Source organism: Talpa europaea (genome assembly GCF_964194135.1).
Source record: "Talpa europaea genome assembly, chromosome: 9".
NCBI lineage: Eukaryota > Metazoa > Chordata > Mammalia > Eulipotyphla > Talpidae > Talpa > Talpa europaea.
The window spans coordinates 9,493,333-9,515,406 of NC_140076.1; the positions used below are offsets into that span (position 1 = coordinate 9,493,333).

Sequence of the window (22,074 nt, forward strand, 5' to 3'; positions counted from 1 at the left end):
CATTTTTTCATTCATTCAATACATATTTATTGAACTTCTATTAAAATTCCAGGTGCTGTCCTATTGATAGTTTCTAGGGATAAAGCAGTTATTAAAAAAAAAAAAGTTCAAGGACTTCTGGTGAGGTGGAGCAAAACCCAGGCTCCCCTTCCCTCCCATTAATCTAACTCTGAGACCTGGACAGATGGCTGAACACCGGTTTAAAAAATCTAAAACCTAAATACTGGCAGGTAGTTGGGGAAGGAATACTAGAATTTGAAGTCCTGCTGAAGGAATTCATATAAGCAAGACCTAGAGTCTCATAAAGCAACTCTTAAAATGTCCAGGCCACAAACTAAAATCGCTTGACATATATAGAATCATGAAAATCTCAATTCACAGGAGAAAGACAATCAATAGACTCCAATGATGAGATGACACCTATGTGGGATGATCTGACAAGGATTTTAAAGAGCCTATTATAAAAATGCTTGGACAAGCGTCACAAACAGCCTTGAAACAAATCTTAAAGTAGAAAGACTCAGCAAAGAAATAGAAGACCAAAAAAAGAACCAAATGGAAATTTTAGAACTGAAAAATACAATAACTGAAATAAAATACTCCGTGCATTAACTTAGCAGCAGAATAGAGGAAGCAGAGGAGAGAGTCCATGAACTCAAAGGTGGATCAATAGAAATGACCCAATCTGCACAATGGGACAGAAGAACATTGAAACACAGAGGTGAAACAGAAAGCCACATATGAGGGAGAGCTGAGGCAGCAGGCCATGGATGAGGAGTGAGGGCAGAGAGGCCCCCAGGGAGCTAGAGAGAGAGAGAGGCAGGGCCAGATCATCTGGGGAGGATTAGCAACTTAGTCTATAAAGCAATGGGAGGCACTGAAGACCTTTGAGCAAATCAGAGGTGTGCACTTTAGGGAAACCCCTCTGCTGGTAGAGGGTAATTGTGGGACATGAACAGATGCAGGAAGTCCATGCCAGGTCCTGATCTCACAGGCTACTTCTTTAGCCACCACCACCCACTGAGTACCCATGAGGAGCTGAGCACCAGGGAGGAGGTTAGCATGTTCTCTTACTCGGCCTTACAGGTGGTCCGGGGAGGTATGATTGCCCTTTATTTTTTTATTTTTATTTTTTTTATTATTTTTTAAAAGATTTATTTATTTATACAAGCTCTGGGTACAGTCAGAAGCGTGGGAGGGTGAGAGAATTCACCAGAGTCAGAGCGGAGAGCAGAGCAGGCAGACTGACGAAGTCCACTGCTGAGGGCAGCAGGAGAGGTCTGCGCACCATGTGGGACCCTCACCTGGTGCCCGGGGATTGAACTGGTGGTGCAGAGGCTGCGGGCAGCTTTGCAACCCAGCACTCAAATGCTGCGCCACCAGGGGAGGCCCACCCTTTATTTTTTTAGATTGAAGAAGTTTGAATGATTTACCCAAGACCTTACCCATGGCCTTACGGGTGTCACACAAAACTAGGGTGACCCATCCTAGTTCTAGCACTGCAAACTCCTATTCCAGGAGACCCCTTGGTCCTGGGCAGACTGGGACATCTGGTCACCCTAATGTAATCTATGTCTCTTTAACTATTTCAGGGCAGATCTGTTTCTCTCTTCTGGAAGCTCTTGTTGACCCACTGTTCACCCTTTGGGCTAGACATGAGCCAGTCTTCTAGGAGCTTCCCCTCTGAGCTGGAAAAGTAGATGTGAGCTATTCTGGAATATTACAAGGGGAGTTTCCGGATAGAGGAGATATTTATCATTGCCTCATTGGGAGGGTGCCTGATTCCTAAATAGTGCCTGCGATTTTGCTAAATGTATCTTAACAGGAGTGGTGTAAATGCTGTCAGAGATAGAGGGGAGAGTGATGGCGCCATTCAGGATAATGAACTGCTTAGTTAAGATGAATCAGTCTCCACTCCTGATCCTGCTTCTTGATAGTGTACTTTGGAGGGGGGCTCACGCATTGAGGCTGATTGGTGGCAAATTTAATGTCGAGAAAGACAGTGCTCCATCTTTAGCTGGTGGCTGATTAATTGGTGGATTCATTTCTCAGAAAAGCATTAAGTTGTACCAGGGACCAAGTGGCAAGGTGGTTTCTCCCTCTGGCCTCTTGTTGAGACCCAAGTTTAGGCTTGGTTAACAACTGACTTGGGAATGACTGGACTTGGAAGGGTCTAAAAATTCAGTTCACCCCTTAACTTACAATCAGGAAGCTGAGGCCCAGAGAGAGGGGCACCCTGCCTGAGGTCTCAGAACTGGGGTCTCAGAGGGCCAACCTACCTGGGGTCTTAGAGCTGGTTGGCAGTGGAGCTGAAACCAGAACTCTTGTCTCCTTCTTTGTTGTACTCACTGCCTCTGGATGGGTGGCTGGACCTGTCTCCCACCCCTGCCTGTTCAGTTGCCCCCTTTACACCTACCCAGAGGCTTGGTACAGAGAGGAATGAGCCTGCGTCCACTCAAAGACATCGTTTTTCTGGGGTCTTGGGGGCCTTCTTGGATGTCCTCTCTCTGATTTCATGTCCTCTGCTTGGTGGGGGTAGGGTGAGAAGACCCCATGTGGGTCTCTTGGCTTTGGTCCCAGCCCCATGGGACCTCTCTCTGAGCTGCCTATCTCTGAATCTGCTTCTACTCCCTGACCAGGGATGTCATCCCATCTTCCACCTCTGTCCCAGGACATCCTTCCTGACTGGACAGTGAGAAGTGGGAAGGAATGAGGGCTGGGGCCTGGGAAGTGTGGTGCCTGCTCACTCTGCTCAGGGGCCCCCACCTGTGTGGACAGGGCTCCAGGTGAGCAGGACCCTAGAACATACTTCCCCATCCTGGACCCTGTGATGGCTCCCACCTCCACATTGCACAGAGGGAAACTGAGTCCCACAGAAGTCGCCTAACTCAGCCAAGCCCACGGAGATCACGTAACGTCTACTGAGCAGTAAAGTGAGAAACTTGAACCTGAGTTCAAATTTGCTGGAAGCATGTGGGTAGGAGAGCGAGGAAAGCCAGGGAGAAAGTTTTCAGAGAGAGTGCGCGCCAGTGCTGAGTATTAGGCAGATGATGAAATTTTGTGAACTATGAACTGTTACTCAAGCCTGGAGAACTCTTCCTGTGTTTTTCTTTTGCAGACACCCCCTTGGCTATGAACCCTTGTATCTGTCTGAAAGGGGATTTATCACCTGCGATCCATTTGTTGCTTGGCATTGTTCCAATCACCTGGCACATCTGTCAGGAGATCACCTCCTCACTCCCTACCCTGCTATGATCCTGCCTCCAATTCAAGGCTTAGAGCCCACATGTCCTCTGCGGCCTGTCCTGGCCCAGCATAGGGAGGCCCAGAACTCATTGTTACGCTTGCTCCCCTCTGTCAGCCCTCCTTCACATGGTCCTGGACCCATCCCCAGATCTCCCCATTGTTCAGTGTGCATTTCTGGGCCTGCCCCTCCAGCCCCAGCCTTCTTGCCAGGTTGACAAAGATGCCACCATTGGAACAGCGAATCAGGGTCACCTCCCAGAACCCCACATCACCTCAGCAAGTCACACGACTGCTGCAGCTGGTACCAAGAGGTGATAGAAAGAGGTTGGTTTTGAAATCTAGCAGATCTGAGTTTGAGTCCCAGCTTAGCTGCTGACATCAAGGCTGGATGGACCAAGGCACTTCTCTCCGAACTGCAATTCCTCCCGGTGGAATAGAATCAAAATTGCCCGCACATAGGAAAGCTCAGAAAGCAGCACTTGTTGTATTATTTGAATACTTCACTGATATTAATGACACTCACCTCCAGAAGGAGGCACAGATGTGCAAACAGACACTCACACTCCAGCGTGGCTTATGCGACAATGCCAGATCAGCAGGCGCGCGCATGTTATAGCAAGAGCCGGTTGGAAAATGGGAGCAAATGCGCAACGGAAGCTACAGAGTGCCCTGTGACCAGGACGGAGATGGGGGGTGGGGGGAGAGTTTTTTAAAAAGATTTATTTATTTATGCATACAAGACCTGGGGTACAGGCCAGAGGTGTGGGGGGTGGTGAGAGGATCCACCAGAGACAGAATGGGGAGCAGAACAGGCAGACTGACTGAAATACACTGCTGAGGGGAACAGCGGGCGAGACAGGAGAGGTCTGCTCGCCAAGTGGGTAGCTCCCTTGCTGGGGATCAAACTCATGCTGCAGTGGCTGTGGATAGTTTCATGGGTTGCATCTTAACCCCTAGTGCCACCAGGGAGGCCCAGGGAGGGAGGTTTTAATCCTTGGATCCCCAGCCCCCTGTCTGCCCTGGAGCTGGAGTCCGCTCCATCAGCTCCCAGTGGCCAGGAAAAGAGCAGAGACCCATCCCCCACCCTCTGGGGCACCATGTCAGGGGGCCTAGGGCATGCAAGACACAGTCACATGTGCCTCAGCTTAGAGAGATATTTCCTAATCTTTGCTTCTCGTAACTGGAATAAAAGTCACAATGATAGTTAGATGAAGAGTTGATTAGAGTCAGTGAGGACTCACCCCTCAGAAGCTGTCTGACAGATCTGACACTGGGAGCACTGATCCAACCATCACAATTTTGAATTTAGTTTACATAGGTAAGAACAGTGAGTCACTGACATAAAAAATGTAATTATTCTTGATGGGGGGCTTCTGGTCCTAAGTTATTTTGTCCTAAAGTTTGGTTGATGCCACCTGTGCCCAGAGGAAGGAAATGCTGGGATTTAATTGCTTCCTTTCTGAAGACTGCTCTGCAGAATTGCTCAGGCTGGGGACCTCGTGTTACATCTTTGTCCAGCTCCTTGGGTATTCGTGGGGTGTGAGAGGACTGGCTTCACCCGTGGGCAGCAGACTATAGGGTTGCTGTTTCACTTCATATCGGTGCAAGTGGCTTGCTCTCTGCTTTCTGCTAGTTCAGGGAGGGGGCATTTCCAGGACATCTTACTGTAGTTCACATCCGCAGGGACTCAGGCAGGGCCTGGAAGCAGGAGACAGTGGGCAGTCCCAGAGTGCTCTGAGCAGACTCTATTTCAGGGCTTTTGCACGTGTGGTGCCCTCTATCTGGAATATTCTTTCCTAGATACCCACGTGGCTCATAATTTCCTTTATTTTGGCCCCATTGGAGGGGTCTCCTAACACCCCTGTCCAGGACCACCCCGTCCACGACTTTTCCCTGATTCACCACCTGATGCATTTCCCATGGTTTGTGGACATGACTGCGCCTTCTCTGCTGAAAGCTTAGACCCACAGGAGATTCTCAATAAATATTTCTTCACAAACTAAAACTAGACAGGGAGAAGGAAGGAGAGGAAGGTTCAGAGAAGTCTAGGAGGGAAGAAACATTTAATTTCCTTTAATCCAATATTCCTTTTGCTCCGTTGATGATAGAAACTGCTCTGCCTGAAGCATCTATTGGAAGCTGGCTCCTCTCTATGCTTCAGCTGAGGGTGTCGAGACCACGCCATTCACGTACCCACCTTCTAATTCCCTTCCCATGGCCTGCCTACCCCTCTCTGCCATGCAGCGCTGGCCTCTGCGCACCTTGGCAGCCTGTTCCCAAGACACCTGCTGTGCTGATTGGTGTTCTTCACCCCACCACCTGGGCTTCAGTCAGCCTCACCCTCCCCCATAAATGTCCCTCCAGACTCACACCTGCAATTCGCTCCTGGCTTTCCAACAAATGGTGACACTGCAGCTGACACCTCCACCCCTGCCAGGCCCCCACACATGCTCGTCTACACCCAGCTCAGGCTGCCTGGGAGACGCATCCATCTGAGAGTGTGGGTCCCACCTCCTTCCCTGGGAGCAGGCCCTTCTCTGGTCTTGAGCTTATCACCCATCTAGACTGATGATGCTCAAGTCTTTTCTATAATTTCAAAGGTGAGACCCCAGGGAAAGCAGCCCCACTGGACAGGTGAGCCAGGTGATCAACCCAAGGTTGGGGATGGTAGAAGGTAGGGCCAGGTCCTGGACTCCTGCCATTGCCCTAGAGAACCACACCCCTCTCCGTCCAGGCCTGGGTGTGAAAATTCTTTTTTTAAAAGATCTATTTATTTATGCATACAAGAGCTGGGGTACAGGCAGAGGTATGGGGGGGGTGAGAGGATTCACTAGACATAGAGTGGAGAGCAAAGACATGGATCTACTGAAATACACCCTGAGGGGAGCAGCAGGTGAGACAGGAGAGGTCTGCTGCACCATGTGGGTCAGCTCCCTGGCCGGGGATTGAACTCGAGCTACAGTGGCTGTGGATCGCTTCATGGCGCTGAGACTTAACCCCTTGCAGCCTGGGTATGAAGTCCCCTGGGTATGAAAATTCTTGCTGGCCCTTTCTTCACCACTCTGTCATCAGAGATGCTGCATATTCCTTCCTGGTTATTACAGAACCAGAAGGTCTGGGTTTGAATCCCAGCTCCGTCACTTAGAGGTGTGTGGCCCTGGCGGTTTACTTTGCCTCTCTGTTTCCCAGTGGAAAGTGGGTATCCACTCTCTCCTAGGATGTGGTGACAATCAAATGAGTGGTTATGCATTAGACATGCAGACACAGTGGGTTCAATGGAAATGTAAGCTGTTATTACTATTTCACACTCAGGCTTGGCTGGCCCAGAATGCTGTGTCTTTGGGGTCCATCCCCTCTTGTTTGTCATGGTTCAGAACCCAGCAGGCTTGGAGACATCCATGATCATCCAGGCTGGGCAAGTTGTCTTCCAGGTGTCAGTCCATTGAGTGTGGCTGAGCCAGACTGTTGCCAACCCTACCCCAGTAAGAGCAAAATTTGGGGTGGAATGAAATAGTATAGGGGGAGGCAGGAGGTGGGTCCTTGAACCACTTCGAATTGAGGTCCCTGGGAACTTGGCCTCCAGGTGGGAGCCCTGTACGCACCCCTCAGAAGTCTCAACTTGGACATCCAGCTTCCAAATTGATCCTCTCAAGGTCGATTCCCCTTTTTTTCCTGAAGTGTTGTAGCCATTAAGTTCCGGGCAGGGGTCAGGCCCTCGGCTCGATCCGCTCAGGTTGTCTGCACAATTGAAATCCCTGGACCCATCTTGGCCAGTTTTGTCATTAAGACGATCGGACTGGATTGATCCATTCGATCAATGGCTGGACATCAGTGGCGGAAAGTCGATCAGAGGAACCTGGACCATTAGCCCAAGAATGAGGCCCCCACAGGGCTGGAGTGGGCATCCAGCCCTCTGGGAGGTAGAGGAGAGGGTCAGAAGCCTCACAAGGCTGGGCGGAGTAGGGAGGCTGCAGTATGCCCAGGTGTGGCTCCTGGGGTAAGAGCCCTAGCTCCTGCATACCGGGCTGGGGTTCCCGGGCGACAGCATGTGGGTGAGAAGCCCATCTGGTGCTAACTCCTTCCCAGGCCATCAGCCCACAATCACCCTCCGCCACCATGGCCTTGGGTCAGAATTGCCCCTCCCTCCGGGTTCAGCATGTGTGTGATGAGAGATTTGGGGGCTCAGTCCAGTTACCCAGTTTTCTCTTCCCTTTTCACCAGGAGTAATTGGGTTTTGAGACTAGAAATGGAGGAGTCTGGGCTCCCAGAACACCATCTTCTATGGGTTTCCTGGGAGCCCGGCTGCAAGGATGGTGGTGGGGTTTACGGGGTGACTGAGGAACGCTGGTCAAATAGGTTAGGCAGTGCAACACGAGGGTAATGCATTTCATCTGTTCATTTCCTGCAGGATTCTAAGCTAATGCGTATCGCCACTCTCTAAAAGGAAGGGTGGAGGTGCAGGGTTTGACCACAGAACCTTCTCTCTGGGACATCATTAAGGCCCTTCGGTGCCTGCGGGTCCTACATGCACAGGAAAATTCACCCCCGGAAGTGTTTTCAGCATGGGAGGGATCTGTGGAAGCCAAGGAAGTGCCAGGCTGGGGGACATCAAGGAACAGCAAGACGAGGGCAATGAACAGCTCAGCTCCACGGTCACAGTCACATGGAGCAGTGGCCCCTGCGTTTGTGTCCACTCGCTCCCCACCCTCCAGGCTTGCCCAACTCTCCCGGTCAGCTCACGCCCTTATCTCCCCCTCTCCTCTCCTCCACAGGCTACCTGACTGTCAACATTGAGCCTCTCCCACCCGTGGTGGCGGGTGACGCCGTGACCTTGAAGTGTAACTTCAAGACGGATGGCCGCATGCGCGAGATCGTGTGGTACCGGGTAAGTCGCCCTCGCCCGCGCGGCTGTGTCCTCAGCCCTAGCCCTGCGCTGCCCTGGCCTCTGCTAGTCCCATCTCCTGCCCTCCTCAATGAACATTTTCCCGCCGGGCTTCCCTTCTGCCCTGAGGCTGTGTCTCATCTGACCGCCTTTGTGTCCCTAATAGTCCACATGCTCAGGAAACCCCATTAATACCAAAGCGTGAGTTACTAAGACACCGCGAGCCCTGGTGGCAGTGAAACAGCTAAGAAATGCCAAAGGAGGGAATTTTGGGTGTGACGCTTTGGGAATGTTTTTGGCAGGGGAGAGAGAACAGGGTGACTCTTGCCTTCTTTGAAATCAAATCACAGAAATCACCTGCCTCTTAATTCAGTTCCATTCAGGACCATCCTGGTGCCTGGTACCCTAAGTTTAGCTCTGAGGAAGATGCACACCTGCCCATGCCCAGGTGTTGGCATTTGGAGGACCAGCTTCGGGTCTTGGGCACAAGTGTTGACCTTTTCATCCACTGTTACAAATCCTGTGTCTGGACTGGGTGCCCAGCCTGGTCTCCCGCTGTCACAAGGGAGAAGGTGCAGCTGGCATTGACTTTCTCCAGTGCCAAGGTCAGGTTTGCGCAGAGCTGGGTCCTGCCGCGTTGGGAGTGGACGCGGTGAAGCGCTCCCCTTCCATCATCTAAAACAGGGGCTGGCAAAATTTTTCGGTGAGGCCCAGATAGTAAATATTTTCCTCTCCGGGGACCATATGGTCTCTGGGCAACCACCCAACCCGGCTGTTGTAGTGCAAAAACAGCCACAGACGATGTGTCCCTGAGAGGGCATGGCGGGGTGCCAATCGAACTTTATTCATGGACACCAAGACTTGAATTGCACGTTATTTTTAGGTGTCACAAAATCTTTTTGCTTTTCTTAGCTCACAGGCTGTACAAAAGCAGACTATAGCCTGCTTTGGTCCACCGGCCATAGTTTGCGGATCCCTGATCTAAAACACTTTTGAAAGCTTTGTAAACTGCATTGCCCTTTCTGCGGGTGAAACCAATGGGTGACACAGTCGAGGGAGGAGCTCTGGCTGGAGCCAGGGAGCGTGGAGGAGAGGGGGCGGGGGTGGAAACCAGGGAGGGGGTGGAAGGGGCGGAGAGCACGTCTAACACCGGGTCCCGCGCTCCTTCCAGCTATGTCCATACCCACCTCGTGTGATGGGCACCCAATGCGGGAGGATCCCACTGGGCACCCTCACCACTCACGACCTGACTCAGAATTGCTCTCCTCTATTGCTGCCTCGCTCGTGGTTCGGTCTTGCTATGAGCCATCTAGTTCTTGGTGTTACTTCCAAGTTGCATTTTATTTTCATGGTTTGAATCATCTTTGGCTGGTCACTGTGATTTTGTTGGCTGTGAACTGGGCTCCTTTTAACCAAAATCATTGTTCTCCATCTCAGCACCATGGTGCCTCCCATTTGGAGTCAGCTCTAGTCTAGGGCCCTCCAGCGCTCCAGCAGCCTGGGCCCCACAGGTGTGAATCTGGCATCGGGCACCCCACAGCGCCCCAGCTTTAGATGAGGTTTTTATTCTAGATAGATCAACGGGCCTAGAAAAGTCAAGGCATATGTTAAATAGAGCCATGAACTGCATCACTAAGAGGCGTATTTACATGATCTGGGAGCCGCTTGGCTGACACACGCTGTGCGCATCCCATTAGCACCTGGCAGAAGAACTGGGAGAAATTGTCGAGCTCAATGCTGAAGGTGAGACCCGTTTCTCCCTCAACCATCCATATGTGGGGTCAGAGTGAGGGGTCATGAGAACCTGCCCAGCTGGCAGAGAGAAACGTGGAGACCCAATGGGAAAAGGTCTGGGGGGGAAGGTGGGCAGGTGCTTAGAGATAGGAAAATACCAGTAGGCACTGGATTGTCTTCCCAACCGCTGAAGCCACTATCTTCACTCTTGTTTGAAACTGGATGTTCCTTCAACACCCAGTAAAGAGATCTCCCTGCAGAGATAGTGTACAGGTAGCACAGCGCCCAGTCAGACCTAGGTGCGGGAAACAGGAGCAGGACTCCATGAGGCTCACTGCTAGGGTGTCAGAGGATGAGGGAGGAGCTGGGGCACAAGGGAAGTGCCCAGCTTCCAGTTCAGACATGCAGAGACGCGTGCTCCACCCCCATGCAGAGAAGCCTGCTCCCTCCCACCCTTCTCTCCCCACCCCAGCCTGCACCACATCGATTGCTTTAAGAATCCGTTACATCGCTTACTAGTGTCTGGCCCTGCATATCGGGCTATGGTAGGCTGCACTAATTAATTTATTTTATTTCATTCCACATCCTTTGACTGAGGGCCTCTGGAGCAGGGTATGCAGATGTATGCAAATCACATGCAAATTGCCCACTGGAGCCAAATGCTTGGCCCTTTGATTCTGTAGCTGGACTGAGTGAGTGGTTCAGCTGACTTGGGATGCTCCTCAAGTCGAGGGGAGCCCCATGAGTCGAGGGGAGCCCCATGAGTCCCATGATGGTGAGGACGTGGTGGCCAGTGGGAGGAAGTTCCAGGGAAGTGGCTCTATGTGCCAGTTCTGTCTTTGCCTCTACCACTCTGCCCTCCCACGCAGATTGCCTCTTTCCCCAAGGAGCCGGCTGCGTGGAGAGAGATAAGAGCCCACCAAGACCAGGGCTCATGCACCAAGGATGGGGCAGGACTTTTAGAGGGAGTGGGAGCCGCCACAATTGGCAGTGGGGGCTCTTGTTTCCTCCCCCGGTCACCGCCCCCCCAGACAAGCACTCACAGCTCATCCCCCATCTCCTCTCACCAACACTAACCCCACAAACAGGGAGCTGCTGAGTGTTGTTTGTTTTCTGTGTGTGTGTGTGTTTGCTTCCCTCCCCAGCTTCCTTTCCCCATCCTCTGTGAATGAACTTACAGAGCCCGGCTTGGAAGGAAATGAATGGATTACACAGGCCCAGCCAGGGCTATGTCTCCAATCCCTTTTGAAGAGAAAAGCAGAGCATTGATAGGAGGCTGCCACTGGCCGCTCAGCCCAGTGGGCACAAAATGGTCCCAAACATGTGGAAAGCCCAGCAGCCTCCCTCTTGTCCTGACGACATTATCTTAGCAATGGGGTCATCCTGAGCTTTCAGAGGCATGGTGAATGGATTGGATTCTTTGAGTAGATTGGGGGAGCTGATGAAATTGTCTGGAGCAAAAGGGATCTCCTCCTCGGGTTAACAAGACCTCTGGATGAACATTTGGGAAGGTCTTGACTTGTGGACCCTGTGGGGATGGATAGAGAGTGGGGAGGAATAAGAGGAGGTGGCAAGGGTTTGCACTTTAGACACTTTGCCCCAGGGTGGGGCCAATTTGTTGAAGATGCTGGTACTCTAGAATAGACAGGGCAAAGTCTTTGTGACCAGCGCCTTTGGGTCTGTGGTGTCCAACATGGTAGCCACTAGTCAACTGTATTTTACTGAATCAAGTTCAATTAAAATTCTATTTCCTCACTCAGCCTGTCCACCTCGAAGAGCTCATTAGCTGCATGTAGCTAGTGGCTGCCATATTGGACAAAGCAGCAGCTACAGAACCTTTTCATCATCACAGAAAGTTCTGTTGGACATCTACTGTAGATACTGATTTTTTTCCCTGTGAACTCTGGAATATACTGTGCTTGCCTGATAAGGGGGTAACAACGCATGCTCTTTGAACCAGTTTTCCTATCAATTTACTCCAAAGTGAATTTCAGGGAAATGAATTTTATTTGTTTTTCAACCTGCCTGGGAAGAGCAAACATCATTCTCAAAAAACTTCTTTGAAAACAGAGAGAAGATGTCAGCAGTTGTCAGGGCTCTGAGGTGTTGGAAACTATAATTGACTAACAAAGTCCTGTTCAAGGACAGGGAATCTCACAATCCTTTTCATCATCTCCCCATGCTATCTCCACTTTTGCATGGATTCATCTCCCGGATTTGAGTTTCCCGGTGTTCACCTTCGCAGCTCATGTGCCTAGCTCTCCTTTCTTCCTGGAATTAAATAATGGCTAATAGAGTAGAGGTGCCATTCCATACTTGGCCAGTAGGAGGCTGTCTCCTAGCAACCAAACTGCACAAGCATCAAAGTCAGGACTTGGTTCTAGTAAATGAATAAATCATATCATTACATAAGCTTGTATATCCCTTTGTGCCTCTAATTGGGGATTCATTTAATAATGCTGCTAATGCTCATCTGAACGACTAACATAATTAGCCTTTACTATGTACCTAGTTTACTGACACTGCTACTTCATTTTCATGTTGGCCTGAGATAGGTACTGTTGTTAAGCCTATCTTTCAGATGAAGAAAGCAAGGTCATTTAAAAAGACAAATGTCTTAGCTCATGTTACCTTCTCTGATTTCTGCAGAAAATTCTAGACACTCCTTCTGCCATAATTCTTTGTGGGTTTCTACTCCAGCTCTTACCTCATCAGTTCAAAACACCTGTCTGCTCACTGAACTGAGCATCTCAAGGACAATGGGCAGGTCTTTTCCCTGCTGTATCCGATACGTCTAATGAACAGCCACCTCAGTACATGTTTGTTAAATTAACAAATGGGAGGGCTGTGCACATTTTGACAGACCATGTCATGCAGCCACATGGCCACGTGTATGGCTGATAGTATCTGTGGGGGAGTGTGGGTCTTTGTATACTAGGGGGGCTCTGTAGAGTATGGAAAAAAGGAACATGTCTTATTAGGAAACACTGTCTAAACTCATTTAGTTGGCGGTCACCTGCCCAGCAGCCAAGGCCAAAGGTCTGTTTATATCATAGAAACCCATTAAACAGCCACAGAGAATCACGGGAATTTAACCTTTCACGGCAGTTTTTATCATCTCTCCTTTGTTTTGTCTCCTTCCTTCACAATTTGTTCCCAAGAGCTGTACTGGGCCCAGGTTACAAGGCCACAGAAAGAGAGCCACAGAGCAAGAAAGAGAGACGGAGATCTCCACACAGCGATAGGGGCCGGCTTTCAGAGCTCCTTATCTCGCCTCATTCACCTTGCGGGAAAGTCTGCCTGTTGTTTGTTTTGTGGAGTGGATGCCTCCTCCCTGATGCTACCTGGCTGGGGTGACTGCTTTGGGGCTCTGCTGGATGCCCTGAGTGAGGGTTCATACCTGCTCTGGATGGTTGGGAAAGGATTGGGGCAGGAGGCTGCACGGGAATGCAGAGAGAGGATTTAGGCATCACAGTACCACACTTGAGTTTGTTGTGACTTTGGCCAGTGACGTAGCCTGTCTGCATTCTAGAAACCTCATCTGAAATTTGGCATTTTCTCTCCATTAGTGAGAAAATGTCTGCAACCAAATAAACCCAGTGGTTGGCTCATGATGGGACCAATTCAGTAAATAGTGACCAATGTCCTCGCATGTCTCTTAGTCACTTAAGGAATCCAGGCAGGGACGTGGCAGAACAAGAGAGGAAGGTGTTTGGGGAGCATGACCAACATCAGATTCCAGGAATTCCATCCCGTCACCTGTTTTCCCATGACGGATGGACAGACGACACTTTAAGCTGGTGCACTCTCTTGGTTCCTACGTAGTTATACTGGCAAACTCACTGGTTTCAATCTGTGGCAATATCACCACCTCACTAAGTCATTCCAATGGGCCTCAGCTCTCCCTGAAGCAAGGAGTTATTTCAAAATGGCTTTATTGGCATCAGCTCTCCCTGAGTCTAAATCCTTGACAATGTTTTGTTGTCTGAAATAAAATAAAAAATGATGATCATAAGGAAGCATTACAGTCCAATGATATCATGAGGGCAAGATGGCAGGTACACTCATGGTGATGAGTAGGGAACACAGCCCAAGTCCCAGAGCACTGGGCTGGACCACCCCTTTGGCCCTTTGGCTTGATGCCCAGTCTGGCAGCCACGCAAGCTGGCTGCTCCCTGCTACTCCGCTGGACCCATATCCTGACCTTGGGCTCCGATCTTATAGCTCAAGTTATGGAGGAGGAAAGGAGAGAGGGAGACAAGGTCTTCTGCACAGAGCCAAGCCAAAGCCAGCCCAACTGCCTTGTCTGAGCTCCTTCCCTGCCCCTGGCTCTCTCTGATCAGGGATGCCACATGCCCAATCTCATCATATATGAGGAAAGAGAGCACCCACCCAAGGACAGCTGATTGTAGGATAAATGTAACCAATTCCTGGTAAAGAGGACTAGGAAGAAATTCCCATGGCTCGCTCCTCCCTCAAGCATGGGTTGTATCCATGCCGCCTCCTTCTGGGGTGTCTTGACAGGCGAAACCTTGGGCTCCCCCTAGGGGTCAGAGTGTGAATTGCAACTGTTGTAATTCCAATCCTTGATTATTAAAGAAGGCATTTTGGTTGTAGAGGGATGGAAGTTGCCCCACCAACCCCCCACCCCTCATGCTCAGAATTTTCAGAAGGGTCTGTGAAAATCTACTGATGGCTGAGCTTCATCTTATGGTCATTGAATCAAGAGCTCCAGGACTGGAGGCTCAGAGTGTTTGTACTTTGTGTGTGCGTGTTTTTTTTAAGATTTATTTATTTATGCATACAAGAACTGGGGTACAGGCCAGATGGGAGAGTGAGAGGATTCACCAGAGACAGAGTGGGGAACAGAACATGCAGACTGACTGAATTACACTGCTGAGGGGAGCAATGGGTGAAACAGAAGGAGAAGACTGCTGTGCCATGTGGGTAGCTCCCTGGCCAGGGATCAAACTCATGCTGCAGTGGTGTGGATAGGTTCACAGTGCTGTTCTTAACCTCGTGCCACCAGGGCTTGTACTTTGAACCAGCTCCTGATGTGACTGAATTGCACTGGCCTAGCCAGGGACCAAGTCTTGGTGTTTGGGGACCTCTGATAGAGGGAGCAGCTTCCTTCACTCATCCAGATGAATTTGGCACATATTCACTGAACTTGATGGTTCTGGACACTGGGAGAGCATCTTCTCTGTATCATTCTGTGACAGGGAAGGGGGAGAGGCACCCTGGAACCCCCAAACCCGCCCTCTCTAAATGGGTTCTGCCATCTGCCACGTTAAATTTTTTTAGATTTATTTATTTATGCATACAAGAGCTGGGGTACATGCCAGAGATGGGGGGGGGTGAGAGGATTCACCAGAGACAGAGTGGGGAGCAGAACAGGCAGATTGACCAAAGTACACTGCTGAGGGGAGCAGCGGGAGAGTCAGGAGAGGTCTGCTGTGCCATGTGGGTAGCTCCCTGGCCAGGGATTGAACTCATGCTGCAGAGGCTGCGGACAGCTTCATAGGTTGTGTCTTAACCCCTTGTGCCAGCAGGGAGGCCCCAATTGCCACATTAAGGCAACACAAACTCTAGTGCATAAGACTTTCAATGGAAAGGAACTTTAATGCAATTAATTAATATGCAAAAAAGAGGCGAGGACAAGAATAGACAAGATGGTTTTCACATGAAACACCCAGAGTTACCATCCCCTGGTGGGTAAATGCCCAGCCAGACGGGGTTGGCCCAAAGCAGGGCCACTGAGGCCAGAAACCCTGGCACAGTCTAAATCACCTTCTGGCGGGGACCCATAGCAAGGGTCAGAAGGGGCCAGGCAAGTCTGGAAGGAAAAGAGCAAAATCAAAATCAAGATAAAGGCTGCCATTGTCAGCGTCCCTGTGGTCTCTCACCCACGTCTGTTTCAAGCATCTCCTTCCGTGTCCCAAATCCCTGGTGCAAGTCCAAGGCCGAGAAACAAGCACCGCTTCTTCACGTGTCTCTGCTCCATGTGCCTCCTCCAGGATTGCTCTTCCTTCTCCTCCTTTTTCCCTGTCTTCTCTTGCTTCTTCTCTCTTCCTGTTGTCTCTGTGGCCTCCCCTCCTACTCAGGCCTACCCTGCCTTAGGTGGGGCAGGGAACGGGGAGCCACCCCTGCCCTGGAACCAGCCTATTACAGCACCGATGATCGGTCTGCATGCTGTGGAAGCGAGCACAGCCCTGGAGCGCACCAGAGAGCAAGACACGACCCAGGGTCATGCGGTTTACCGGGGGAGAGGAGCTTACAAGATGAACAAACAGCAGGGAAAATACCAGCTGCTGATACGGGCAGTGCACACAATTAAAATAGGCTGGCGGGATGGGAAGGCATCGGTGGGACTCTCATTTAAGAGGACATCTCAGAGCAACAAGAAGCCCCCCACGGGGTCAGTGGGAAGGAATGGAGCATCCCTGGCAGAGGACGGAGCAGAGGCAAAGGTCCTGTGGTGGGAAGCAGCTGCCTACATCTGCAGAACAGCAAGAGCGCACACTGCAAGGAGGGGTGGGGGTAGTTAGGAGGCAGACAGGGCGGCCGGATGCCAGCCTGACCTTGAGCTGCAGGGCGCTGAGTCAGCATTATTCTGAGGGCCTCAGGAAGCTTTAGAGGGGTTGAGCAGGGTGGTAACAGAATCTTACTTTATGCAAGAGAAAAAAAGCAATGCAGTTGGTGTCTGGGGGAAGACCCCAGTTTTGCCACCCAATGAGCCATCCATGCTGCTTGGATGGTAGCCGTTCACCAGGCTTCTCCCGCGCCGGTGTAAGCCCAGTAGTCGGGGCTGCAGTTCCCTCCTGCACAGCACTTCTGGCCCAGCCATGTGGCCTTAAGTTGTAAAGGTCTGTTTCCTCAGCTGGCCAGTGGGCTCCACGGGCCCCCTCTTTGTGTAAAACAATGGCGATGCCTGCAGATAAGCAGTTCACATCACCCGCTCCGCAGGGAAATGGGTTTTCCTTCTATGGCTTCATCCTCTTCCCTTCCATAGCTTCACCAAGACCTGGCCAGGTCTTTCTCTTCTCTGCTCTCCGACTTCTCTCACCGAGATGGACTTGGACCCTCTGCTGCTGTCTTCCCGCGGTGTCCGCCCCCGCAGCGTTGCGGGCTTCCGCTAGAGAGCTCGCCCCTGCCACCTTACTTATCTGTCTGCGGTGCTGCTGTTTGACTTATCTGCTTCTCCATTGTGCACCCTGGTGCTGAGAGGCTCTGGAGCCCTAAGAAGGATGGGGCTTACTTCGGGGGGTGGGGCTTGAAACCCCCAGGTAGCATGCCCAACGTGCTATGTGCATCTCGGAGCGGGGGGGACAGGGGTTGGATGTTCCCAAAGAGGTCTGTGACACACTCTGGGAAAGCTCAAGAGAAGTCACAGCAGACTGAGTGGGGTGCTGGTGGGTGTGACATGCACAGGGCACCCTCATGTCTATCCGGGGTCATCACTGTCCACTCTTGGGGTGCATCTAGGAGGCTAAGGGGCTGACAGGTCCATCAGAAAGCCATGGTCCAGGAGCTCTTGTGGGACCTGCCTTGGGCAGCGGGGGTGGGAGGTGGGGGGAGAGGCTGGTCATAGATTTGCGGAAAGAGCTGCAGGGGGAGGTGGGGCATCGGTGCAGACACCACAGGCCCAAAAGCCCAGATGGTGCCCCAAGGCTCATGGAGGGGAGAAGGAGGCAAGAAGGGCAGGGAGGACAGGCTTGCTTTGGCAGCCCCAGTGCGAGGTGTTCTGAGCAAAGAAATCCATCCTCTTTGGGGGCTCAGGAGCAGATTTCTGTTATTGGCCATGAGACAGTGTCTCTGTCCAGAGGCATTTGTATGGGGGTGAGAAGAGCTCTTGGTTCCCACCCTGCTGGTTGGGAGTGACAGCAGTTGGAATGGACACCAAGCATCAGGGTGTTCTGTTGGATCACGTGACACCACCAGGACTGGGTTTGCCCAAGGTGTGGTGGTGAAAGACGGCAGGTCCAAGGTGAACAAGCTGATGACTTGGCACCCTCTGGGGTGCTGTTCCTCATTACCAAGATCACAGGAAAAAGCAGGGGTCTGGGGCCAAGAGCCATCCTGTGCAGCCTCGAGCAAGCCACTCCCTCTCCCTGAGCCTCAGGATCTTAATCAGTAAAACAAAAAGGTAAAGGGAGATGTCTGTACAGAATGTAGTCTCAGTGGATAAGCCTCCACCTTTCCCCTAGAGGACTCTGGCTGGGGTGAGGCTGGCGCTGGTGGGAGGGGGTTTGCCCTTCATCTCCATGGGGTGGAGATCCCTGTGGAAGCTGCTGCTGGGGTCTCTGAGCCCGTGACTCCGGGAGCTATATTAAGCCCAGAGTGTGATTTCCAGCTGACTCTGCCCGACTTAGCCCTGCTGGGTTTAAATGACAAGAGGGCTGACTTAACTTGTCGGAGAAGGATTAAAGATGAACTTCAGCTCCACATGCCAATGAAATAAAATAATTTGACTGAAATGAGAGATGTTTCCCAGAAAACCAGCGCAGGGTGTGCCCCCTCCCCCTCCTGAGTCTTTCCTCTCTCCTCGAGCTCCACCTCTGTGCTGGGGGCTGTCGTCCTTATGAAGGGTGATGGTGAGCCTTGCCAGGAGGCTCAGGATGCCCACCGGGCCATCCTGCAGACCCCGATGCAGAGGCCACAGCCCAGCGCACACATCTGATCACCCCATGAGCACCCCCCACTCCACAGGGCTCCCATTATGTCAGGACCAAGTTCAAGGTCATTGGCCCAGCACACAAGGTCCTTTTCGATTCAAGCTCTGTTGACTGATTTCTCCAGCCATGCCTCCTGCCACTTTCCCAAATGGGCACACTGCTCAAATCATATGGTCTATTTGCACTTCTCGGAACGTGCCAGCATGCTTTTCACCTCCGTGCTGATGAGCACGCTGCTTCCCCTGCCCGTGATGCCCTCCCTGCTCCATCCAACCAACTCCACTTACCCTGCGAGGTCTGGGGCCCAGGCACCCCCAGAGATTATTTCCCCTTCAGCCTGTGACCCACCATTCAACCTCGTGACACCCTACATACTCAGAACTCTGCCCTCAGACAACACACTGGACTCGACTCCTGCATTTATCTATTCAGCGAATGTTTCTTGAGCACCTGCTAAGCGCCAAGCATCAGGAATGGTGCATTGAGGAAGAACAACGTGGCCTTGTTTTCATGGCACTTGGAGTTGAGCAGGGAGCTAGGCATCGCATGAAAGGTTGTCCAATAAATGCTTCACTGAGACTGTGTCCCAAGAGAGCAGGACAGGTGTGTGGCAGCTGAGAGCCCAAGGCAGAGGGTTCACTGTCTCTCTCTTCCAGAATGCAAGCCCACTGCTGGAAGGAACCAGCACCTGTTTGTGTCTCCTCTCTGCATGTCTAGGGTGATACTCAATGGATGGGTGAATGAATGAATATCTTATGTGACTCTGAAGAAGATAGAAATAAACTTTCAGTTGGAAAGGTAGAGGCTTTTCTCACCACTAGAGTTTGTCATGAGTGGGTAGATGTCTCGAGGATAGGTGGCTTCCCACCTGGAAAAGCCTAGCAAGTGTGGGTGTGACTGGCATTCGAACCACAATGACAGGTATCCTGGCACAGAGCAGGTGCCCCTGGCCACATCGGCTCTGGGATGTGCATCAAGACAAGATGGGGATCGTGCACCCAGCAGCACAGCCAGGCCCCATGTCAAGTGTGGGACACCAGGTGGCGGGAAAGTTCCAGTTTCCCCACAAGCAGGGTGATGGCAAATGCTCTGAGACTCAGAAGTGGCCAGAGAGGTGATATCAGGCTTCTGGCAGCCCAGAGGAGGGGGCTATGAAGGGAGCTGGTAAGACCAGGTTCAGGAGGCCAGTGTGCAGCCAAGGGCCTGTGGACCCCACTTAATTCTGGATCACCTCACTTGCATGTACCTCCCCAGGCTTCTCAGATGGAGACCGAGGCCCCAGTGTGGTCTCGCAGGCCCTGCGCCATCGAGCTGGCTCTGCCTTGCCTCACCAGGCTCATGGGGCTCCAGGTACTGCGAGACCTCAGGGGGTGTTGATGGAAGGAAGAGGGAAGGCTAGGGGAAGAGAGAAAGCTGAGCTCTCTTGTTCTCATTTTAGAGTCAGGGAACAGGTTAAGCCAGCGAGGCTCCTGCACAAAGTTGCACGGCTGGAGGGTGGGAACCAGGCTTTGAAGCTGCTGCCTGAGTCCAGAGTGATGCTTTCTGCTAGCCCCCGCTGACCCTGATGGCCTGGATACCAAGGGAGTGGGGGGCTCCCCTTGAGTGACAGGCAGCCCAAGGGCTGACCCTTCTGGTTTGAGTTTACTCCCCCTCCCCCTCTTCACTAATGTCACCTTTGCAGTGCAGGTCAGCAGCTGTGTCAGGGGCATTACAAAGTCACCTCACTGACTCATCACAGCCTTGCCTTCCACGCGGGCACAATGATCCATTTCAGAGTGGAGTTCACTGAGGCTCAGAGAGGTTAAGTAACAGACCCCAACCCATAGACGCTGAGGTGCAGTAGGATTTGACTTTCCTACACCCCGACCGGTCCTCAGGACTGACCCAGGTGGCCTAGACCCCCTCTGGGAAGCTCCTCAGCCTCCTGCAGCAGGGAGAGGCTGAAAGGGCCAGCAAAGCCAGTGAGGACCTACGGGGTCCGGCCACTGGGGATCACCCTTATCTCTTACAGAGGACCCACTGGTCTGCAGAGGCGGTGTTGGGGCCCCTTGCAGAGGCTGTGGGTGTCCCAGGAGGCCGCAGGGGCAGCACAGCTCCCGCCCATGGGGATGACAGCACAGCTCAAGTCACCTGCCCCGAGACACAGGTCACCTGAGCAGACAGGAAAGGACAGGCCCTGGGCCCGCGCCTCCCTGAACCTCCCCAAGCACTGCCCCAGCTCCGCAGTTTTTTGCTAATGTTGAAAAAACATTGGGGACACTACCCAGGGCCAGGGATGCTTCTGATCGTGAATGAGAGAGATGGGTGGGCTGGATTCCTGGAAAGTCTGAATTGGAGATTATTCTTCAAGTAATAGTTTTATTATTGTTGTTTTCGTTGTTATTGTTTCGTGAGGCGGTGGAGTAACTGAAATGCATCTAAACAAGTGTTGTCAAGTAATGGTTCTTGGGAGACCCGCTTGAATGGTTATAATAATCATTTTAATTGGCACATTAATTATATGTGAGCAGGTGCTTCCAAAATAATTGAGGGTGTTGGAAAGCTGTTTATTTCCTTAAGTGGCTTAAACATGCCCCTTTAGCCCTGTTTACTCTGTGAACATCAGACCAGGCAAGCCCGTTCTTGGGGGACAGGGAGAAGTGGAGCCTGTCAGCTGGGGGCCCCTGAATTAGTGAAGTCTCCAGTTCACTCCTTCATTCCTCCATCTACGGCACTACCACCTACTGAACGGGCTGTGCAGGGCTCTGGGGTACCCCAGAGACATGCATCCCTGACTCATGCCCTGCTGGGGGAGCAGGTTGACACAGGCCCATAGGGGCCCCAGTCTGGAGCAGTTCTGGAAGGAGGAGAGGGCCAGAGGGCACGGGAGCAGAGGCAAGGACAGAAGGATGGTGCAAAGGCCGGGAGGAGGGCCTGGCCAGCCCACCAGGCTCTCGTGCAGGAGGAGGGGCCAGAGCAATCAGGGAACCGAGCGGAATGTGCCAGCTCTCAGGTGTCCTGCCATAGGGTTGGGTTACACCCACGGGGAACATCTGAAGATTTTTAAAAAGAGGATCATTATCCAGTTTTATAGATCTCTAGACGCCTCCCGGATCTCTCATAAGCATCTCAGACTTGACAAGGCCAAAGCAAGATTCTGCTTCTTGGCCCAAAGTCCCAGGGACCTGCCTGTCTCCTGTTTGCCCCTGGCTCCCCCTACAGCTCGTGATTTGGCCAGCCCTCGGGAGCACTCTCTGGGTGTCCTTGCTTCTTGCCATCTCTGCTTGCACCCTCACGAACACCAGCTAAAGTGGGCCATGTCCTAACCGCACCCCGTTCCCACTCCTTTGCCCCCAGCCCCTCCACCCAGTGTCCACGCGGCAGCAGAGTCATCGCTAGAAGCAGGACCAATACGGTCATTCCTTGGCTTCACCTAATGCTTTAGAAAAACCCTCAGAGACCCCACTGCAGCCTCCTTCCTCTGCTGCTCCATCACCCCAGTCTGGCACACGTTCTCTAAACACCCACAGGGTCTTCTTCCTGAAGGCCTGCTTTGGC

General features: G+C 51.9%; 1 protein-coding gene across 1 annotated transcript in view; it reads left to right on the forward strand.

The window, feature by feature from the left end:
* IGSF21 (immunoglobin superfamily member 21) overlaps positions 1–22,074 on the forward strand; it is a gene marked incomplete at both ends in the record, with an annotated part of 223,438 nt that overhangs the window by 92,458 nt on the left and 108,906 nt on the right. The window contains one exon of the mRNA XM_084242586.1: positions 8,019–8,131. Coding sequence (XP_084098712.1) covers positions 8,019–8,131 — 113 coding nt within the window. The remainder of the gene's footprint in view (positions 1–8,018; positions 8,132–22,074) is intronic.